The sequence below is a fragment of the Solanum dulcamara genome, chromosome 12 (genome assembly GCF_947179165.1).
Source record: "Solanum dulcamara chromosome 12, daSolDulc1.2, whole genome shotgun sequence".
Taxonomy (NCBI): domain Eukaryota; kingdom Viridiplantae; phylum Streptophyta; class Magnoliopsida; order Solanales; family Solanaceae; genus Solanum; species Solanum dulcamara.
The window spans coordinates 9,596,403-9,613,475 of NC_077248.1; the positions used below are offsets into that span (position 1 = coordinate 9,596,403).

The following is a 17,073-nucleotide window of genomic DNA, read 5'->3' on the forward strand; positions in this document are numbered from 1 at the left end:
TTATATTTGACCAACTCAGCATCAAGCTGTGTTTTAATACAAAGGGAATCACTTCAAGAGTGTTTGACCATTAACTCATCTTTTAACTAGAAACTAGACACTGCTAAAATGAAACCTTTGTAGTTTCTTTTTTCAGGCAGTGTGTGTTCTATTCGATTAGCAATTTGGAAATTAGAAAATGGAGGGAACACTATACGGAGAAAATAAATACAGGACTAAGCATTGTATTAAAACTGAATGTCAAGATTCAAGTCTAGTAATAAGCTGCTGCACCTTATTCTCATTCAGCTAAAAACTAATCTTTCTGTCTCACAATATTCGTGTGTGTTTCACTTTAGCATTCTAATGCAATGACCTATTTGAAGATTTTGCTGTCCTTACTTGCTTTTCACCAAAAAGTACTCACACCAAATCTTAGGACAAAACAAGTCGTTCTTAGTCTCAACATCAGCTCTCATATTTCTTTTTTTTTATTTTCCACCCGGTGTTTGGTTTCCACATTGGAGACCAACTAAATCCGGAATCGCACTGGGAAGTTCCACATCAAGGGGTAAAACGCTCCATAACAAAGGCGACTCCGTACCCAAAGGACTCGAACCCGAGACCTCTGGTTAAGGATGAAGTACTTACTACTCCACCCACAACCCTTGTTGGTTCAGCTCTCATACTTCACTGCTTTATTTACACCAGAGAAAATTTGTTAACTTCTAAACCTTGAAATATGAACAAAGTTTTAACTTGCAAACCTCAGTTGTTGCCCTTCTCCTCATTTTCAGGGTTGCTATTTATGCCACAATCAGCAGTAGTCTCCTTTCCTCCTTTCAAATCAACATCGCCATCTGCCACTTCAACTTTCTTCAACCCTTTTGCTTTTGCATGGTTCAAACTCAATTAAAAAAAATGGCGACTGATCAAATCACCACTACTCAAATTGCCAATGCTAAACTGCTTGTAATCATCACTCTTTTTCATCTCTTTTTCTGCTACCGGTGGTGAGATTCACTTTAGGTCAAGCATGCATTTCCCCTCTTGGCCCTGTTTAGTAAAGAATCCACCTAATGGAGAAGTCCCAGCTGAATCTTTCTTAGGATTCTCATCAGTTGTCGTCTCTGAAAAATGATAAAAGTATTAAGTACTTGCTAAGGATGTAAACGGCATACATAAGGTGTGATAAATTAGTTAAATTAAGCTAACAAGTTACAAAGTGTTCGAAACACAAAGGAAAATCCCATATCTTTTGGGAATCAAATAACCAGAATATGGGATTGTGATATGCTCTTATAATAAAGAGACTGTGTGACTTATATTCCAAGGATGTTGCAATTTATTTTTAGTAAATTTTCTTCTACATGTTGTATATGAATTGTATATAGCTGTATTACTGTAAGGCAAATAGAATGAACACTAAAGTTTTTAACTCTGAAATCTCATGATACATAGAGCCTTGTTCATCAACATTATCGTGATTCACTTTCACTTTCTCTTGAGCCTCCATAATGAAAGACAAAGAGATGATGTTCAAAACACTGCAGAATCTTCACCATTCAGCCGAAAGGAAGTTTCAAACTGCAGCAAATCCCAATTATGAAGCTGAATCTCTCGTGAACACAGACAGAAGGCCTAATAGAATAATTTAGTAGAATCGGAGAGAAAGTTCAATGAATACGAATATGAGCAAACATCTTACCAAATAGATCAGAATAGAGTAAAAAATAAGTGCTAGATAAAAGTACAACCATTTTGAAGTTGAACCTCTCAAAACATAGACGGAAGGCCTAATAGAATAATTTAGCAGAATCTGGTAGAAATCCAATGAATAACAAGATGAGCAAACATCTGAAACGAATATACCAGAACAGAGTTTTAACAAAGAGATAAAAGTACAACAATTATGAAGCTGACCTCTGATGAACACAGACAGGAGGCCTATTAGAATAATTTAGCAGAATCTGAGAGAAACTTCAATGAATATCTTAAGCAAATAGATCAGAGCATTAATCAAATCTTCTAATCAAAAAATACATAAGTAATTTCCAAATGATCATAAAAAGGATTATTACATGAATGCTCTTCGGATATACAACCCTACATACACAAGACAGACAGTAAGAACTGAAGCTGTACCTTTAACTTGCAGATCACCATGCTCCGTCATCAGATTTTCGTCTTCTCATCAGTATTTATCTCAATTTCCAGGTCAGTCAAGGTCTGATAATCCTCTTTAAGGGACTCTGAGATTGGAAACATCAGTATTTCAAGGATTAAAATTCAGTCAAAGAAGTTACAGCTCTGAAGGAAAGATTAAGTCTATAAGTAAGTTGGAAGACGATAAACTTTATCAATTGAAAAGGCATTTAAGACCTGGAAAAACAAAAATTAGAGATGTATTTTTCGGCGTCGAATTAATCAAAGAAGCTTCTATATCAACTCCAATTCTTAACAATCCACAGAATTACAGATAACTAAATTCCCTTTTTGTAATGACCCAGATGGTCATTTTTGAAAATTTTGTAAAATGATTATTTTACCCTCCTTTTAGTTGTCATGATTCGATAGTTCCATTTTCCGCTGATGCAGGCCGATTGAAGCGCTTTTCTCATTTTTTCTGAGCTTTTTTTTGATTCTTTTTATATTCTCTGATACGTGTTCTGGAATTCTCCAAAGCGGAACTTGAATTCTCACTTGAAATTGCGTATTAAAAAGAGAAGTTAGAAATAGGGCTACTCTTGGGTACGAAAGAAGGATATTCCGAGCAGTGAGGGGTCTTGATTTCATGGTACCTATCTTGGAAGCAGCACTACTTCTCTCATACGTAGCTAACGGCCGTATGGCATCTATCCATCCATGCTGAAGTTTTTGGGTTTGTAACTATGTGACCACTGGAAGTGGAAGAGCTATTTGATGAGAATTCATCAGATGATTGTACAAGAAGGAACTAGAAGAAAAGCTTATTCCATCATTTCCAGGGGAAACCGAACTCAAGTGGTTTCACATTCATGTGAATCAAGAGATTGGCTTGAAAGGCTGCGCTTCGTTGAACAGAGTTCAACTCATTCGACCGAAGTCTCTGCGTTTTTTATTAAGATTAAGACAAAAGATAAATATTTTCGCATAGAGAACAATCAATAAGCACTCGCTCCCAGCTCTTCTTCCAGGGAAACAGTCTTTGATAGCGCTCTTGCCCGACTATCTCTCTCCATCTCGGTGTGGGTGGAACCGGTGAACCACGCGAGCTGGTTAGATGCGTGGGGCAAAGGTAACCGCCTGGAGAGTCGTTTTTTCGTTTTTAAGTGGAATGTCACGAGTCATTTCTGATTGGTACTGGGTGTTGATTTTTAGAAAATTCTGTGAAAAGTTAAGTCTTTGAAAATTTTGAGTTTTCATAAGCTTTAAGTATTAAAAAGTGGTATTTGAGGTCAATCGGAGCTACAGGTCTCGAAAAGGAATTCCTTTGATTCCAGTAGCTCCGAAATGTCGAAATTGGCTTAGGAGACTTTACGGAATCAGTTTTGGAGTTGTAACGAAGATTTGAAGCCTTAAGTTGAGAATTTGAGGAATTTTAAGCCAAGATTTGACTTTGGTCAACTTTTGAAGTTTCAATGCTCGGAATGAAATTCCGACGACTCCGTTGGATTCGGGGGATGGTTTTTGGTCTAGAAGAAGTGTTGGCTGAATTTTTAGAGGTCCCGAGCCCATTTTGGTATTTTGAAGGCCTAAGTTGGTTTAGTTGCGACTTTTCGAGTTGGGTCAAGGAGACCTCGAATTCTGATGGTTCCATCAGCTCCAGAATGGCCAAATTAGGCTAGTAACATTGTTGGAATGACTATCGAGGCAATCGATACGAGTTTGGGACCATTTGACGCTTTTGACTTTGAAAGTTAGCTTATGATTGACTTTGGTCAATACTCTTGGAATACGCACTTGGATGAAAATTTTGACAAAGCGGTTAGTTCCGAAATGTCTATTTTGGTGTAGAACGACCCTTCGTTCGCTTTCCGAGGCTTCCGATCTAATCTCGAGGCCCGTTGTGGAATGTGGCTTAAAATGACATTTAGGAGTGGAACCCATTTTTTCTTAAAATGATCTTGTATGAGAATCCTGAATGAACCATTGAGTCCGGAATATCAAATTTAGTGGGGTAGCATATCTGAATTATTTTTATCGAATTCCGAACGAATCCTGAGCACCCTGTTGGAGATTTTGAACTTTTCCAAAATCGGTGTTACAGAAAATCTGGTGCAAGCCCGTTTTTAGGTTTGGCCTCAACTTTAAAACCCTACAACTTGAGTTATATAGCTCCAAATTAGGTGATTCAAAAGTCAAACTTGTGAGATTTTTCGTGGAGAACACATTGGAGAGCTTGAAAACTGATTTGGGGCATTCGATTCAGATAAAAATCTTGATTTTATTTGTAGCAGTGTCCATTTTTGGAATGATTTTTTGAAGAACTTTGAGAAGTTATTATTTGGCCTATATAAACCTAATTTTGGTGATTCAAGGGTTTAAATTCAAGAGAATTTCGTTAGTAATCTCTTGGTGAGCTCAGAAACGCAAGGGGAAGCTTTGTTTGAGGTAAAAATGCATGTTTAGTTACTGATTTAGTCTTTTTCAGAATGAAATTTTGTTGAATTTTGGAAGAGTGTATCTTGGTCAATATAACTCTATTTTGAGTGATTCTTGAGGCTAGATTGTAGGTTTTTTTTACAAGAAACGTCATGGTGTAATTTGTTTTGATTGAGAGATTTTCATTTTTGAGAAATCGACGCGTAAAGAGGCTGCCTTGTTTGTTTTCTTAGTTTGAAAATGTGGAAATTGATTGTTTGATCGTCTTGCGTTATTTTTCCACCCCAAATTGTGTTATAAATATGAATTGTGAGCTTGGGGTGATGTTTGAAACCTATTTTGGGGGTCAAATCCAGAATTTTGTATGCGGGTCCCACAATTCCCATGTTAGACCCCAAAATTGGACCATCTCTAAAAATTATAAAATTAGTGTCTAAACGACCGTATCGACGTCGTGGTACTGTTTTTGATATCGTGGCAGTATTCCGAGGCTGTTAGAAAGGGAAAAGCCCCAACACAGTAATTTGAAGCTCGCGTGTTTAGCCTACAGGTAGGCTACAGTTACCTTTCTTTAGATTGAGATGGAATGTGTGAAAGTATGTTGAAATAGTTGAAATTTTGGTTGGGTAGTTTAATTGTATATCTCAGGTGTTAGAAATCATGCTTTAGGCTTGTTATCGGGTTTTTCGGGTATTTAGAAGCATGTGTATCTTATCGTTATTTGTAAGTATTATAAGAAGAGTTGAATGAGCATGTTGTTGATACTGTAGAGTATGTTGGCCTTAGTATAGGATGTAAACTTGCTTTAGATGCCCTGACGTCACTCCGGTGGACTTAGATCCTTGTAGAATGGTGTAGCGGGCTAATGCCTAGTAGTTGGCCTTAGCTAGGAGATACCCTTGCTCTTAATAAAACCCTCATCCATAACTCGGTATAATCGTGACTTTCGTGATGTGTCGGCAATAATAGATTTCGTGATCATTGATTTTGGCTCCGGTTCAAGTTTTGATGGTATATCAGTTGACTCATTGGGGAAAAGATTTTCGGTACTGTTGTTATTTAGTTGGAAAGGATATATTCGGAACCATGGGATAAATTATCTGTGAGCATCCGGGTACCCAGTTCCGGCCTCCGTTCTGAATTATCGGGGAACATTCGGGTACCCAGCTCCGGCCTCTACCGGCTTGCTAGTATGATGAGCATCCGGGTACCTAGTCCTGGCCTCAATCATATCGATGTATTACGGCGAGTATCCGGGTACCAGGCCTCAACCGCATCGATGTATTACGGCGAGCATCTGGGTACCTAGTCCTGACCTCAACTGTACTGATGTATTATGATAAGCATCCGGGTACTCAGTCTCGGCCTTGGCCACTATGAATATTCGGGCGAGCATCTGGGTCTCAGTCCCGATCTCGACTCCTAAGGCACCCCTAGTCCGTTGACTCTTGGAGATTCTGGGTTTGGAAATGATACAGTTCTTCAGTTCCTGACCTCGCAGATTCTTGATTTCCAGCCTTGGTAGTTGTAGCTATTCTGTGTACTCGGTGAGCTTATGGGGGTTCATTCGGATTTTTATTTAAATTGCGCACGAGTGTCCCTGGTGAGCTTATGGGGGCCCAGTTGGGTATAGTGAACTGTAGCTCTCGTAGATAGTATTTTTTTCACTTGTGATGCTTATGTTGACTCTTATTTAGGCTTATTCCTCTTTTTCATATTGTTTTTACCTTTTCTGCTCAGTCGACCTATGATGCCTACTGGGTACTTGTTGTCTTGGTACTCATACTACACTCTGCATCTACTTTCGTGATGCAGGATCGAGCACCAGCTACCGTCACGAATAGATCGAGCTTGTTGCAGTCAGATTCGGAGACTAGGGTAAGCACTTGGCGTTTCTGGGTCACTTCTGTCTCCTTCAGTATGGATGACCCGTCTTTTGCCTTTTGAGACTAGCCAGTTGTTGTATATATATGTCCGGTCCACTTTTGGGACTTGTACTCATCTTTTATTTTATAGCAGTTCTGTACTTGTGACTTACGCTTATTCTTTCTCCTTATTTTTATAATTCGTCACTCTTGTTTAGTTTTTGCTAATGAGTTATTGTAGGTGCCATCATGATCTGAGGAATCGGATCGTGACACCTTTTCACCAAATCACTAAGATCAATCGGAAGAATTTAAGAATAACTTCGCTACAAGTGTATGTCTATACGCAAAGGAAAGCATTCACTAATTTATAGACATGCACACAACTAGAATATGATATACCTTGACCTGGCTGAACTCCATACATCACCTCTTCCAACCTCTTTTGCCTAATTCCGAGGTAATTAAAGAGTATTTCCTTATGACGATCCATGATCATTAGAGAGACAGGACAAGTAACTTTAGTACGTCGCACTTCAAGTTCCTCCATTTCCTTCTCAATGCATTCAGATACCTCAGACACCTCAGATTCAGATAATGACTGATTATCACCGGTCGTCTCATCATGACTGTTATCCTGATTGAAACTCTCTTCTCCGGCAATGATTTTGTCCTCAGCCATTGCTTCGATTCTGCAGATTACAAAAAACAAAATCGTGAAAAACAGATAATCTAAGCAATTGAATCTGAATTTGAAATGAAAACCTTGATTTTTTCGAGTGATTATGCTTTCTCTGAAATTGATCGATTGAGAGAGAATAGTGCCTCCTTGAAGAAATGCTTGAGATTTTGCTGGAGCCCTATATATAGTGTAATTTTTCAGTTTTGTTTTTTTATTTTGTCTTTATTTAATTCATTCATTTTCTCAAAACAAGAAGAAATTTCAGTTGTAATCGACTGACACGATTATCGAGAAAACTATTTGGATTCTGTTCACTATCTTTTGACTTATAATATTGGTTTAAATTTTGCTCTTAGTGAAACCTGATAAATAAAAAATAAGAGAAAATAGATTAATTGTGAAATTATTTATCAAAATTGGATTCAACTCAAATTATTTACTCTTAATAGATTTATGACCTAAATTATTTACCTTCTTACCCCATTTTCTCTCATTTAATTTCGTGCATGACGTCGTGCTGATGTGAGCATCACTGCTACTCTTTGATACCATCAGTATCAAACAGTTTCGCTGAAACACTTTCTCTTCCTTCTTAATATCACCAGAGTATATATATACTCTCATAGTATCAAACGTGTATTTACGCCAGTGCTCCTTCCCTAGTTCTTCTTTGATACCATCAGAGTATATTATACTGTGATGGTATCAAGCAATTTATCGAGCAGTTTCTTCTTGATACCATCAGAGTATATTATACTCTGAGGTATCAAGATGAAAGAAACAGTGCTTCAGCGAAACTGCTTGATACCATTAGATATATTATATACTGTCATGATATCAAATGCGCGAAATAATTAAAAATAAAGGGTATGAAAATAATGGGGTATTCAATGGTAAATAGTTTTTTTTCGGGAGTATAATAATAATTATCCCTAAAAATAAATGGATCACATTTCAATTTTAAAATTCTTTTATTTTTGAGAAGTGTATGTTATACTTACATCATATAATTATTAAGTTGACGACATTACGTACGTCATATGTTTGATTTGTGATATTCAGAATTTGAAATAGGATGGTTTCAAAAAGAAATTAAGTAGTTGTGTTTATTGGCATTATAATTATAAGTCGAATAACAATCATTTGGCCGATTGTTTCTACTTTTATTCTTCCTTTGCTAACACAGAAGAGAAAGCACGGTCATAGAGAAGGCGCGCAAGCTAGTCTATCAAAAGGAAAAGGCAAGGGACTAAGATTTTAGGTTTTATTAGGATATACTGAGGATCAAGTCAATCTCAATTAGAAAAAAAACTTATGGTAATTATGAATGTAAACATATGCTTTCTCATTAGCTTTTTTGTCTGCTTCCTTTAAAGTGTTCTTTTATCTCATTCGTATTCAAAGGAATTCTATAGGACTCTTTCATATTGCACCGATATATTGCACCGGTATTGAAAAAAAATTGAATTATCAATATAATATAAACTCTCATCATGTCCGAGATCACATTTCGTGAATCAAAAGAAGATGCCTTCTCATCTGTTAGGCAAGGATCGGAACGGCTGATTCCAGGTCATAGTCAATCCATGAGCTACCAACGTTAAGGTGAACAACCATTTTGAGTGAGATAAGTTGTTGCAAATAATTCTTCTCCAATGCAACTTTTGGAAAAACTCAAACACTACATTTTTGTGTTTCAAATTTTTTTAGTGAAAATCATGAATTAGTCACTATTTATGTTAGGAAAATTATTGTTAAATTTGGATATAGGTTGGGATGCATGACCCCTTCACCAAGATAATGGAAATTGAAATGAAATTAATTTATATATATATATAATAAAACAGAGGGAGCATGAGAAAGAGACCTGTGAACATTTGTGAAAAAAGTACAAGCGACTTTTTAAAGTCATTATGAATCAAGATAAATAGAAGTTTTCTCCTTTTCCCCCCTGATATCATTCATGGAGTACCCTACTAACATCAGGGCTAGTAACAACAAACAACAGACCAGTATAGTCCCACAAGTGTGCTATGAGGAGAAAAGAGTGTACGCAAATCTATCCTAAGCTTATCAGGTAGAGAGGTTGTTTCCAAAAAACTCTCGGCTCAAAGCAAAAACACAATATTTATGAAGACATATGCAATAGCAGTAAGAACTAGAGGCATACGAGGCAACAAGTAGTAATAGAAAACTAGGAGTGAGAAGTATGAAGATAGTAAAATAATAAAAATACCGAAGACAATACTAATACTACTTTTAATTTATACAATTTTCTAAAATTGGATTCTTCATTGTCATTTACAAAACACGAACCATAATTATACTAAGACAATCCCCTTGTTGCAATTCCTGGCTCCACCACTGTTAACGTGTTATAAATAAATTTTTCACTTATCAGAAAAGGAATTTAGAAACTTGACATAAGAAAACTAGTCATTTAACCTGAATTAGAAACTAAAAGCTGCACCTTTGCATCTAAATTAAAGCTCCAAACTGGTTTTTGAACTTGATAGACATGGTTTGTACTTCATATATTACAATTGGTTGTAGTGTTTTTTCCTATTATTTTGTTCATATAATTTTTTTCTTCATTGCACCTTTCTTTACTAGAACCCATCCTTTAATTGAACATTTCCGCTTTACACTTAAAGCCCCAACATACCTTGTGCCTTTCTCTGCGATTTCCTGCGCTTTTTTGCCTTTGACAACACTGACTGGGACAATCTTCGGTTCAACAGGGGATGATCCATCATCTTGTGTGGTTTTTCCCTCAGTGCTATCTTTAGTTTCTCCGTTTTCTTCTATGAATCCTTGCTTGAACCTGTAATAGTTTGTGGGCTCACTACTCTCGAACGGGCGTTCACCCAATACCTGGACCAGATCTGCTTGATGAAGGACCTCCTTTTCTAGTAGCAATTCTGCAATCCGAGCTACATGTTCTCTGTGATCCTCTATAAGTTTTAGAGTACGATCATATGCCTTGGCTACCCATTTTCTAACTTCACTGTCAATAAGTGCTGCAGTCTTGCTACTGTAGGGCTTTGATGCCTCAAGTGTATCTTCTCTTCGCGGAAAAGAAAGAAGACCAACTTTGTCGCTGAAACCGTAGACTGCTACTTGGGCATATGTCATCTTGGTCACTTTCTCCAAATCATCTTGAGCTCCGGTTGAGATCCTCCCAATCAAAACCTACTCAAAATTAAGTACTAGTTAATATCCATATGAACGTTGTGAAAAATAGAAGGTAGGAAGTTCGGAAAAAAGAAAAGGTAGAAAAAGGATTTTAAGAGACTGAATTTCATTAAGGTACGCAGTGAAGTTGCTTTTTAGGTTATTCATTCTATAAAAACCAGAGTTGTTGTATTAAGGCAAACTACTTCATTGAGAAGCTCTTTGAAGTTGAAAAGCAGAGAATGGAATATGACCAAACTCATTCGGAATCATTTAGGATGTACGCACTTAGGCATGTTACGCTGGAAAAGTTGGTGGCATGACACTGTCGTCTTAAATACACCTAGAAAATTACTCATTCATATTATGACATCAAAAAGGGTACCTAAATATGACATGCTGCAAACAATTTTGATGTCTATAAATATTCTGGCAGAACCATAACACAAGTAATTCATGTTACAAGGGATTCACCTTCTAGAGGCTAACTATTTCTTTGAGTGTGGACAGAGCAGATAATGAAAAAACGGTGGTTTCCTAAAGAGAATGTCTCATGAGTCATTTCTTGTAGTACAATGCGAGGATTATCCAAGACCATATTAGGAGACGACTCCTACTTTTTCAACCAATGGGGGATGCTCTAACAGTCTTTCGTAGGAATGGTTTGCATATACATCCAGCATGATGAGATATTTCCAAAAGATTAACTGATAATTCTGTAAGAAAACATTTGAAAGAGAGGAGACAGTTGATAAATTTACCTGCTCAGCAGCTCGGCCACCAAGAGTCATACATGTAATATCAAATAGCTGCTCCTTCGTCATTAAAAGATTTTCACTGCTAACATATTGAGCAAATCCTAGTGCTGCTGTACCACGAGGAATAATTGTCACTTTAAGTAATGGCTCTGCATGTTCCAAGAACCAACCAGCAACAGCATGGCCAGATTCATGATAGGCAATTGTCCTCCGTTCCAGCTTGCTTATGACCTATAGAAAGCACAAAGGTAGCTTTGAATTCGTAAATTATATTATTCAAACATAAAGTTTTTTGTCATTTGCAAGTTCTTAAAAGAACCTACTGGACTGCAATTTATAACAGCATCTCAAGAAAGAAGTGAGGAGATTGGATACCTTGTTCTTCTTCTCGAGACCACCAATCACCCTGTCTATTGCTGAATCAAAATGTTGCATTTTGATTTTGGTACTCTCGCTCCTAGCAGCAACCAACGCAGATTCATTACAAACATTTGCAATATCTGCTCCAACAAATCCTGGTGTTAGAGCAGCAAGCCTCTGTGAATAGAATGCTGCTTCTTGATCAATTTTCAACTTGTTCAAATAGATTCTGAAAATCTGTTCACGACCTTTTATGTCTGGTTTGTCAATGGTAATCTGGCGATCAAATCGACCAGGCCTTAACAAGGCTTTGTCTAATATATCAAGTCTATTTGTGCCAGCAAGTATAACTACACCAGATGTGGTTGCAAATCCATCCATTTCTACAAGCAGTTGATTTAAAGTTCTTTCACGTTCATCATTTGCTCCAGAAGAGTGTCCCCTCCCTCTTGCACCACCAATTGCATCAATCTCATCTATGAAAATAATACTAGGTGCACATCGTCTTGCCTCCCGAAATAAGCTCCTAACTCTAGCTGGTCCAATACCAACAAACATCTCCAAAAAATCTGAACCCGAAATAGAGAGAAAAGGTACACCAGACTCTCCTGCTGTAGCTTTAGCTAGAAGTGTCTTTCCAGTTCCAGGAGGACCCACTAGAAGAGCACCCTTAGGAACTTTGGCTCCTAACTCCTCGTATTTCTTGGGGTTCTTAAGGAAGTGGACAAACTCCATGATTTCTTGCTTAGCCTCGTCACATCCAGCGACATCAATGAAGAAGACCTGTACCATAAAAGTGCCAACTGACTTTAATTACCAACTAATCATGAAATAACTAATGGTTATTTTGAAGCTGTACCAATAATGGGATCTAACTCTCACCTTGTTCTTCGCATTTTTGTCCATCTTCATGAAACGCGGTTTACCAATACTAAATATTCCACGAACACCTCCCCAATCCATATAATAAAGGATGGCTAGAAGCAATATCATTGCACCAAACCTCATCATTTCTGGCAACCAATCCAACTCATTAACATATACCACAGGGACATAATTGCGAGGGTCTATTCCAGAGGCTTCTTGTGCTTCCTTAAGCTTCTGCTCAAATAACTCAACACTCCCAATGTTGAAATAATATTTGTGGTGGCTCAGGTTTCTACTACCATTTGTACAACTTATAGGACCTTGAACTGTGTCATCACAAGTTTGATTATTACCAGGTAAAGAATTCCTTATATAAACTGTGGCTACTTCTTTGTTAGCAACAACAATTCGATCAACATGACCAGGTTCAAGTAGCTTGTTTTTGAACTCTTGGAAGCTAATCTGAGAATTTACACAAAAAGTGGTATCCATGACAAAGAGAAAATACAACCATCTGATGAGAATAATACAAACACTCGCCCCCTTCCAGAAAATAGAATCCTGCTAAGTCACCACTAAAAGGATTTAATATATACAGAATTTGTTGCTTCTTTAATTTCATAGCTACACTGTAAAACCTTGAGTAATAGTTCTTCATCAATATAATCAACCTTATTATACCATTACATTTATAGATATCAATACAACCAATTAAATTAAGAAGAATATGTTTCAACTTGGGAATCTAAAACTGAGATGAAAGTGCACGTGGTTGAATGAAATAGCATGAGCACCAAAGCTTCTTTATATGACATTTGAATTAAGTTGTTCTAATTTCAAAAACAGCTGAATGAAGTTGATTTCATCTCGAAGACCAACTTTGAACCGATATATCAAAAGCAAACTAAGAATTTCATTCTTGAAAAGTTTCCTAATCAAAAGCCTAGCTCGAACACCCTCTATCCTAGTGTCTTCATTTACTGGTACAGTTTATTTTCTTTCATTTTCATTCTTCCACCAGGGATATCCACGATTAAATGAAATTGGTCATAACATTGATATCAGAAAGATTACAATCGACTCACATTGAATTCACGCTTCTTAAGACACTAAACTCATCCTACCATAGAAGAAAAAGAAGCTGAAACAACAAAATCTTGGTTAAGAACTAACCTCCTCCCGATCAAGATAGCTCAGGAGTAATATTGGCGACAGAACAGAACCAATAAACAGCAACAGTAGTATATAGTAATGTTGCTTCATGAAGTTCTTTTTCGATGAAGGTTGATTCATGAAGTTCTCCTAAAGGTTTCCTTGTTCACGTGCACTTTGCTCTGCCAAAGATTAAACCAAAGAAAAAAAGTTCACCATAGACAAGCTAAAAGGGAACAAAACATTACAACAACAACAACATACCCAGTGAAATCCACAAGTGGGGTCGGGAGAGGGAAGGATGTACACAGACCTTACCACTACCTCATGGAGATAGAGAGGCTGTTTCGAAAAGACCATCGGCTCAAAAGTCACATTCCCAAGCAAGAGCGAAAAACAACATATATAGCATAATACAAAAAACGAAAAGCGATGCAAATTTACAAGACAAGAACAATAACGATAGCAAAGTAATATGATAATCAAAGGCAATAACAACACAACTATAAAGACACGCCTAGACCTACGACTACCCTAAACCGACACATGGCAGGACACCATTCTATCTCTACTAGCCTTCTACTCTAATTCGCGACCTCCACACCTTTCTATCTAAGGTCATGTCCTCAGTGATATGGAGTAGTGCCAAATCTTGTCTAATCACCTCTCTTTTATACTTTTTCGATCTACCCCTACCCCTCCGCATAACCCCCACATCCAACCGCTCGCACCTCCTAACTGGGGCATCGACACCCCTTCTCTGCACATGCCCAAACCATCTCAGTCTCGCTTCCCTCATCTTGTTTGCCACAGATGTCACTTCCACCTTCTCTAGAATAACCTCATTCCTAATCTTATCACTCTTAGTATGTCTACACATCCATCTCAGCATCCTCGTCTCCGCAACATGCATCTTCTGAACATGAGAGTTCTTTATTGGCCAGCACTCCACTCCATATAACAACGCTGGTCTAACCACCATTCTATGGAACTTACCTTTAAGTTTATGTGGTATTTTCTTATCACACAGGACTCCAGAAGTAAGCCTTCATTTCATCTACGCTGCCCCAATGCGGTGCTTGACATCATCATCGATGTCCCTACTACTCTGGATGATGGATCAAAGATATTTAAATCTTTCTGTCTTGGGGATAGGTTGGGTGGCAAGCCTCACTTCCATGCCCTCTTCATCCATCGCACCACTAAATTTGCACTCCAAGTATTCTGTTTTGGTCCTGCTCAGTCTGAACCCTTTGGACTCCAACGTTTGTCTCCAAACCTCCAACCTATCATTAACTCTGTCCCGAGTCTCATCAATCAAAACTATGTCGTCCGCAAATAACATACACCATGGAACCTCCTCCTGAATAGAACGTGTCAGCTCATCCATCACCAAGGCAAAAAGAAAAGGACTCAGCACAGATCCCTGATGTAGTCCCATCTCAACAGCAAAGTGCTCTGAGTCACCTCCCACCGTCTTATCCCGAGTGTTGGCTCCAGCATACATGTCCTTTATCACTTATTCCATACATTAAGGTTTTCGCACTAGGAAAGCTTTAATACATGGTTATGATTAGTATACAAGCACTTTACACCATTGTTAAGACATAATATTAAAATGTACTGCTTACTACCTTTTCAGTTTGGGAACTCTAAAAAGAAACGCAATAGCAGTAAATTAGAATACCCAACATCTCAACCAGCTTAAAGAAAATAGGCAATTTGAATCCCTGTTCTTCTAATTTCCTTTGTCTGCTCTCTACACACAACACAAGAAAAGCACATTCAAATTCCGTCCGACCTTTTGATTTTCATCACCATTCACAGATAAAGTATCCTCATTTTGGAATAGCATAAATCATTTAGATCTCTACAGCCCAACGGACGACTCTATCCCACTTTGTAGACTTCATGACTGTTCATGGATAAGTATTCTCATCTTCCTAATATTCCAAAATAGTATAAATGATTTATAACCAGAATTAGATCTCTATCACTATCTCTAAAAGATTTCTTACTAGTTTTGCACAAAGTTTTATAACCAATTTCTTGTATAAAGTACATCTACACATTTTCTTTTGATAGGTGAAGAACATCTCGATTCTTGACGTTATCTGTAATAATACAATGTTTATATAAATATGAATATATAATGATATCGAATTCAAAGTTTTTATATATTATATGCACATACTTCAGAATAAAACTGATATAATCCCTACAAGTACATCTTCGAAAAACGATTGTTAGATCACTTCAAACCATTTTACTCCATCATATGTTCTCTAACATCAAACGTAACATCAGTGACGATCAAACTGGAATTAGGGGCTAATCCCTCAAGTGGTCATTAAACTTACTGATTATTTTTTTTTTGCAAAAGTCCGTAAACTATCTTTTACCACTTTGAAGCCATTGAACTTATGATTGGTCACTCAAAAATATAAATTTAGCGAAAATGTGAATGTGTGCTTTCCAAGTTACTAACAAATAGAGCCAGACATTTACCCAGTTTTTTATAAAAAAAAAACTTTTTTTACCCAAACCCCTTAATCATTTGGCTCTTGAAAATCCCAAATCTAAACGAAAATGTTGTCTAATGAGATTATTGATGATCTTGCAGTAAAAATTGTTATCAACATATTAAATCTCTGTTTCTGGAATCTTTCAGCAAATTACAACCAGGGGGCGGAGCTACATCTTCGTCTGCGTTCAGCAGAATCCGCTAATTTGGTTCAAACTCTATATTTGTATTTAAAAAATCAATACACTTAATACTTATCAAAAACCTAGTAAGTTGCTAGAAAATTCAGAACCCATAAATTCAAAATCCAAGTGCCGCCTCGAATTTACAACTTGTGGACAATATGATGATTAAGGTCATAAATTTCTTAGACAATTCACAGTTTCAGCAAATGCTAGAAAACTAGAGTGTTGTAACTACAAGGGTAAAGGTGCTAAGTCTTAGGTTCGTAGACAAAAACGCACAAGGCAATTCTTTTTTTAGCTCCAAGCACTGGTGAACAGAGTTATCCATATCCATGAAATTAGTGAAAGTATTCAAAAATTGGTTAGACACTAGGTAATAAAATAAAATAAAAAAGGTAAAGATGTTAGTTTGTTATATTATTTTAAAAGGCTAGTATGATATTCACCATTATTATCTGAGAGCTTGATGAACTTACCTCTAAATGCTTGCAGAAATGGCAAAATGGAATGGCTTGGCGGGGACGAAAGACCAGCCAATTGGGTATATTAATGTGTTCTTCTCCTATGTATTGTTAGAGAAATTAAAGGGAAATTTTCAAAAACATATTGGTCAACATAAAATATTATGTAGCTTAACAAATAGTAATTTATATAATATTATATCTGGAAAAAGGAACAGAATTCGTGCAGCATATCTATGAAGAATTTTTGTATATTCAAGATTCAAATTCGAGACTCACTAACTAAGTAAAGAGTAGCTTCATCGATCGCACGAAATGATGCTAAAAAAAAATCTTATATGGGATGGGATTGTTCTTTTATTTTTTTTTCCAAAGTGGTGGATTACTGCTTTGTTTTTAGTTATTGTTTACGTTTCAGTGATATTTTTTTATTTCTCTAATGAACTCTATTTTTTTATATGGATATTATTATATTTAAACTT

The 17,073-nt window shown here is 36.9% G+C and overlaps 2 protein-coding genes across 3 annotated transcripts; both read right to left on the minus strand.

Moving 5' to 3' along the window:
* Positions 1-80: 80 nt before the first annotated feature.
* LOC129876737 (uncharacterized) lies at positions 81-7,114 on the minus strand. Of its 2 annotated transcripts, none has more exons than XM_055952236.1 (3): positions 6,831-7,114; positions 2,125-2,231; positions 81-1,109 (listed from the first exon to the last, which is right to left on the minus strand). In XM_055952236.1, the coding sequence occupies exons 1-2, from the start codon at positions 7,108-7,110 to the stop codon at positions 2,155-2,157; spliced, it is 357 nt and encodes a 118-aa protein (XP_055808211.1). In that variant the 5' UTR covers positions 7,111-7,114; the 3' UTR covers positions 81-1,109; positions 2,125-2,154. The 2 variants fall into 2 exon arrangements, with proteins under 2 accessions (XP_055808211.1, XP_055808212.1); XM_055952237.1 differs by lacking the exon at positions 81-1,109 and adding an exon at positions 1,118-1,836.
* Positions 7,115-9,477: 2,363 nt separating this feature from the next.
* Positions 9,478-16,764, minus strand: LOC129876303 (ATP-dependent zinc metalloprotease FTSH 8, mitochondrial-like). Its single transcript, XM_055951701.1, has 6 exons — positions 16,607-16,764; positions 13,443-13,603; positions 12,285-12,731; positions 11,418-12,185; positions 11,046-11,273; positions 9,478-10,302 (listed from the first exon to the last, which is right to left on the minus strand). Exons 2-6 carry the CDS (start codon positions 13,560-13,562, stop codon positions 9,685-9,687), a joined length of 2,181 nt encoding a protein of 726 aa, XP_055807676.1. The 5' UTR covers positions 13,563-13,603; positions 16,607-16,764; the 3' UTR covers positions 9,478-9,684.
* Between the last annotated feature and the right edge of the window lie 309 nt (positions 16,765-17,073).

What these genes read in the sequence shown, in the direction of transcription:
- LOC129876737 (XM_055952236.1), bottom strand. Translation starts at nt 7,110, where the DNA reads ATGGCTGAGGACAAAATCATTGCCGGAGAAGAGAGTTTCAATCAGGAT. An exon ending in TGGAGTTCAGCCAGGTCAAG is followed by an intron (nt 2,232 to 6,830) that starts GTATATCATATT and finishes TTCCAATCTCAG; the next exon opens with AGTCCCTTAAAGAGGATTAT.
- LOC129876303 (XM_055951701.1), bottom strand. Translation starts at nt 13,562, where the DNA reads ATGAATCAACCTTCATCGAAAAAGAACTTCATGAAGCAACATTACTAT. An exon ending in GCTATCTTGATCGGGAGGAG is followed by an intron (nt 12,732 to 13,442) that starts GTTAGTTCTTAA and finishes GTAAATTCTCAG; the next exon opens with ATTAGCTTCCAAGAGTTCAA. An exon ending in GTGGCCGAGCTGCTGAGCAG is followed by an intron (nt 10,303 to 11,045) that starts GTAAATTTATCA and finishes AATTTTGAGTAG; the next exon opens with GTTTTGATTGGGAGGATCTC.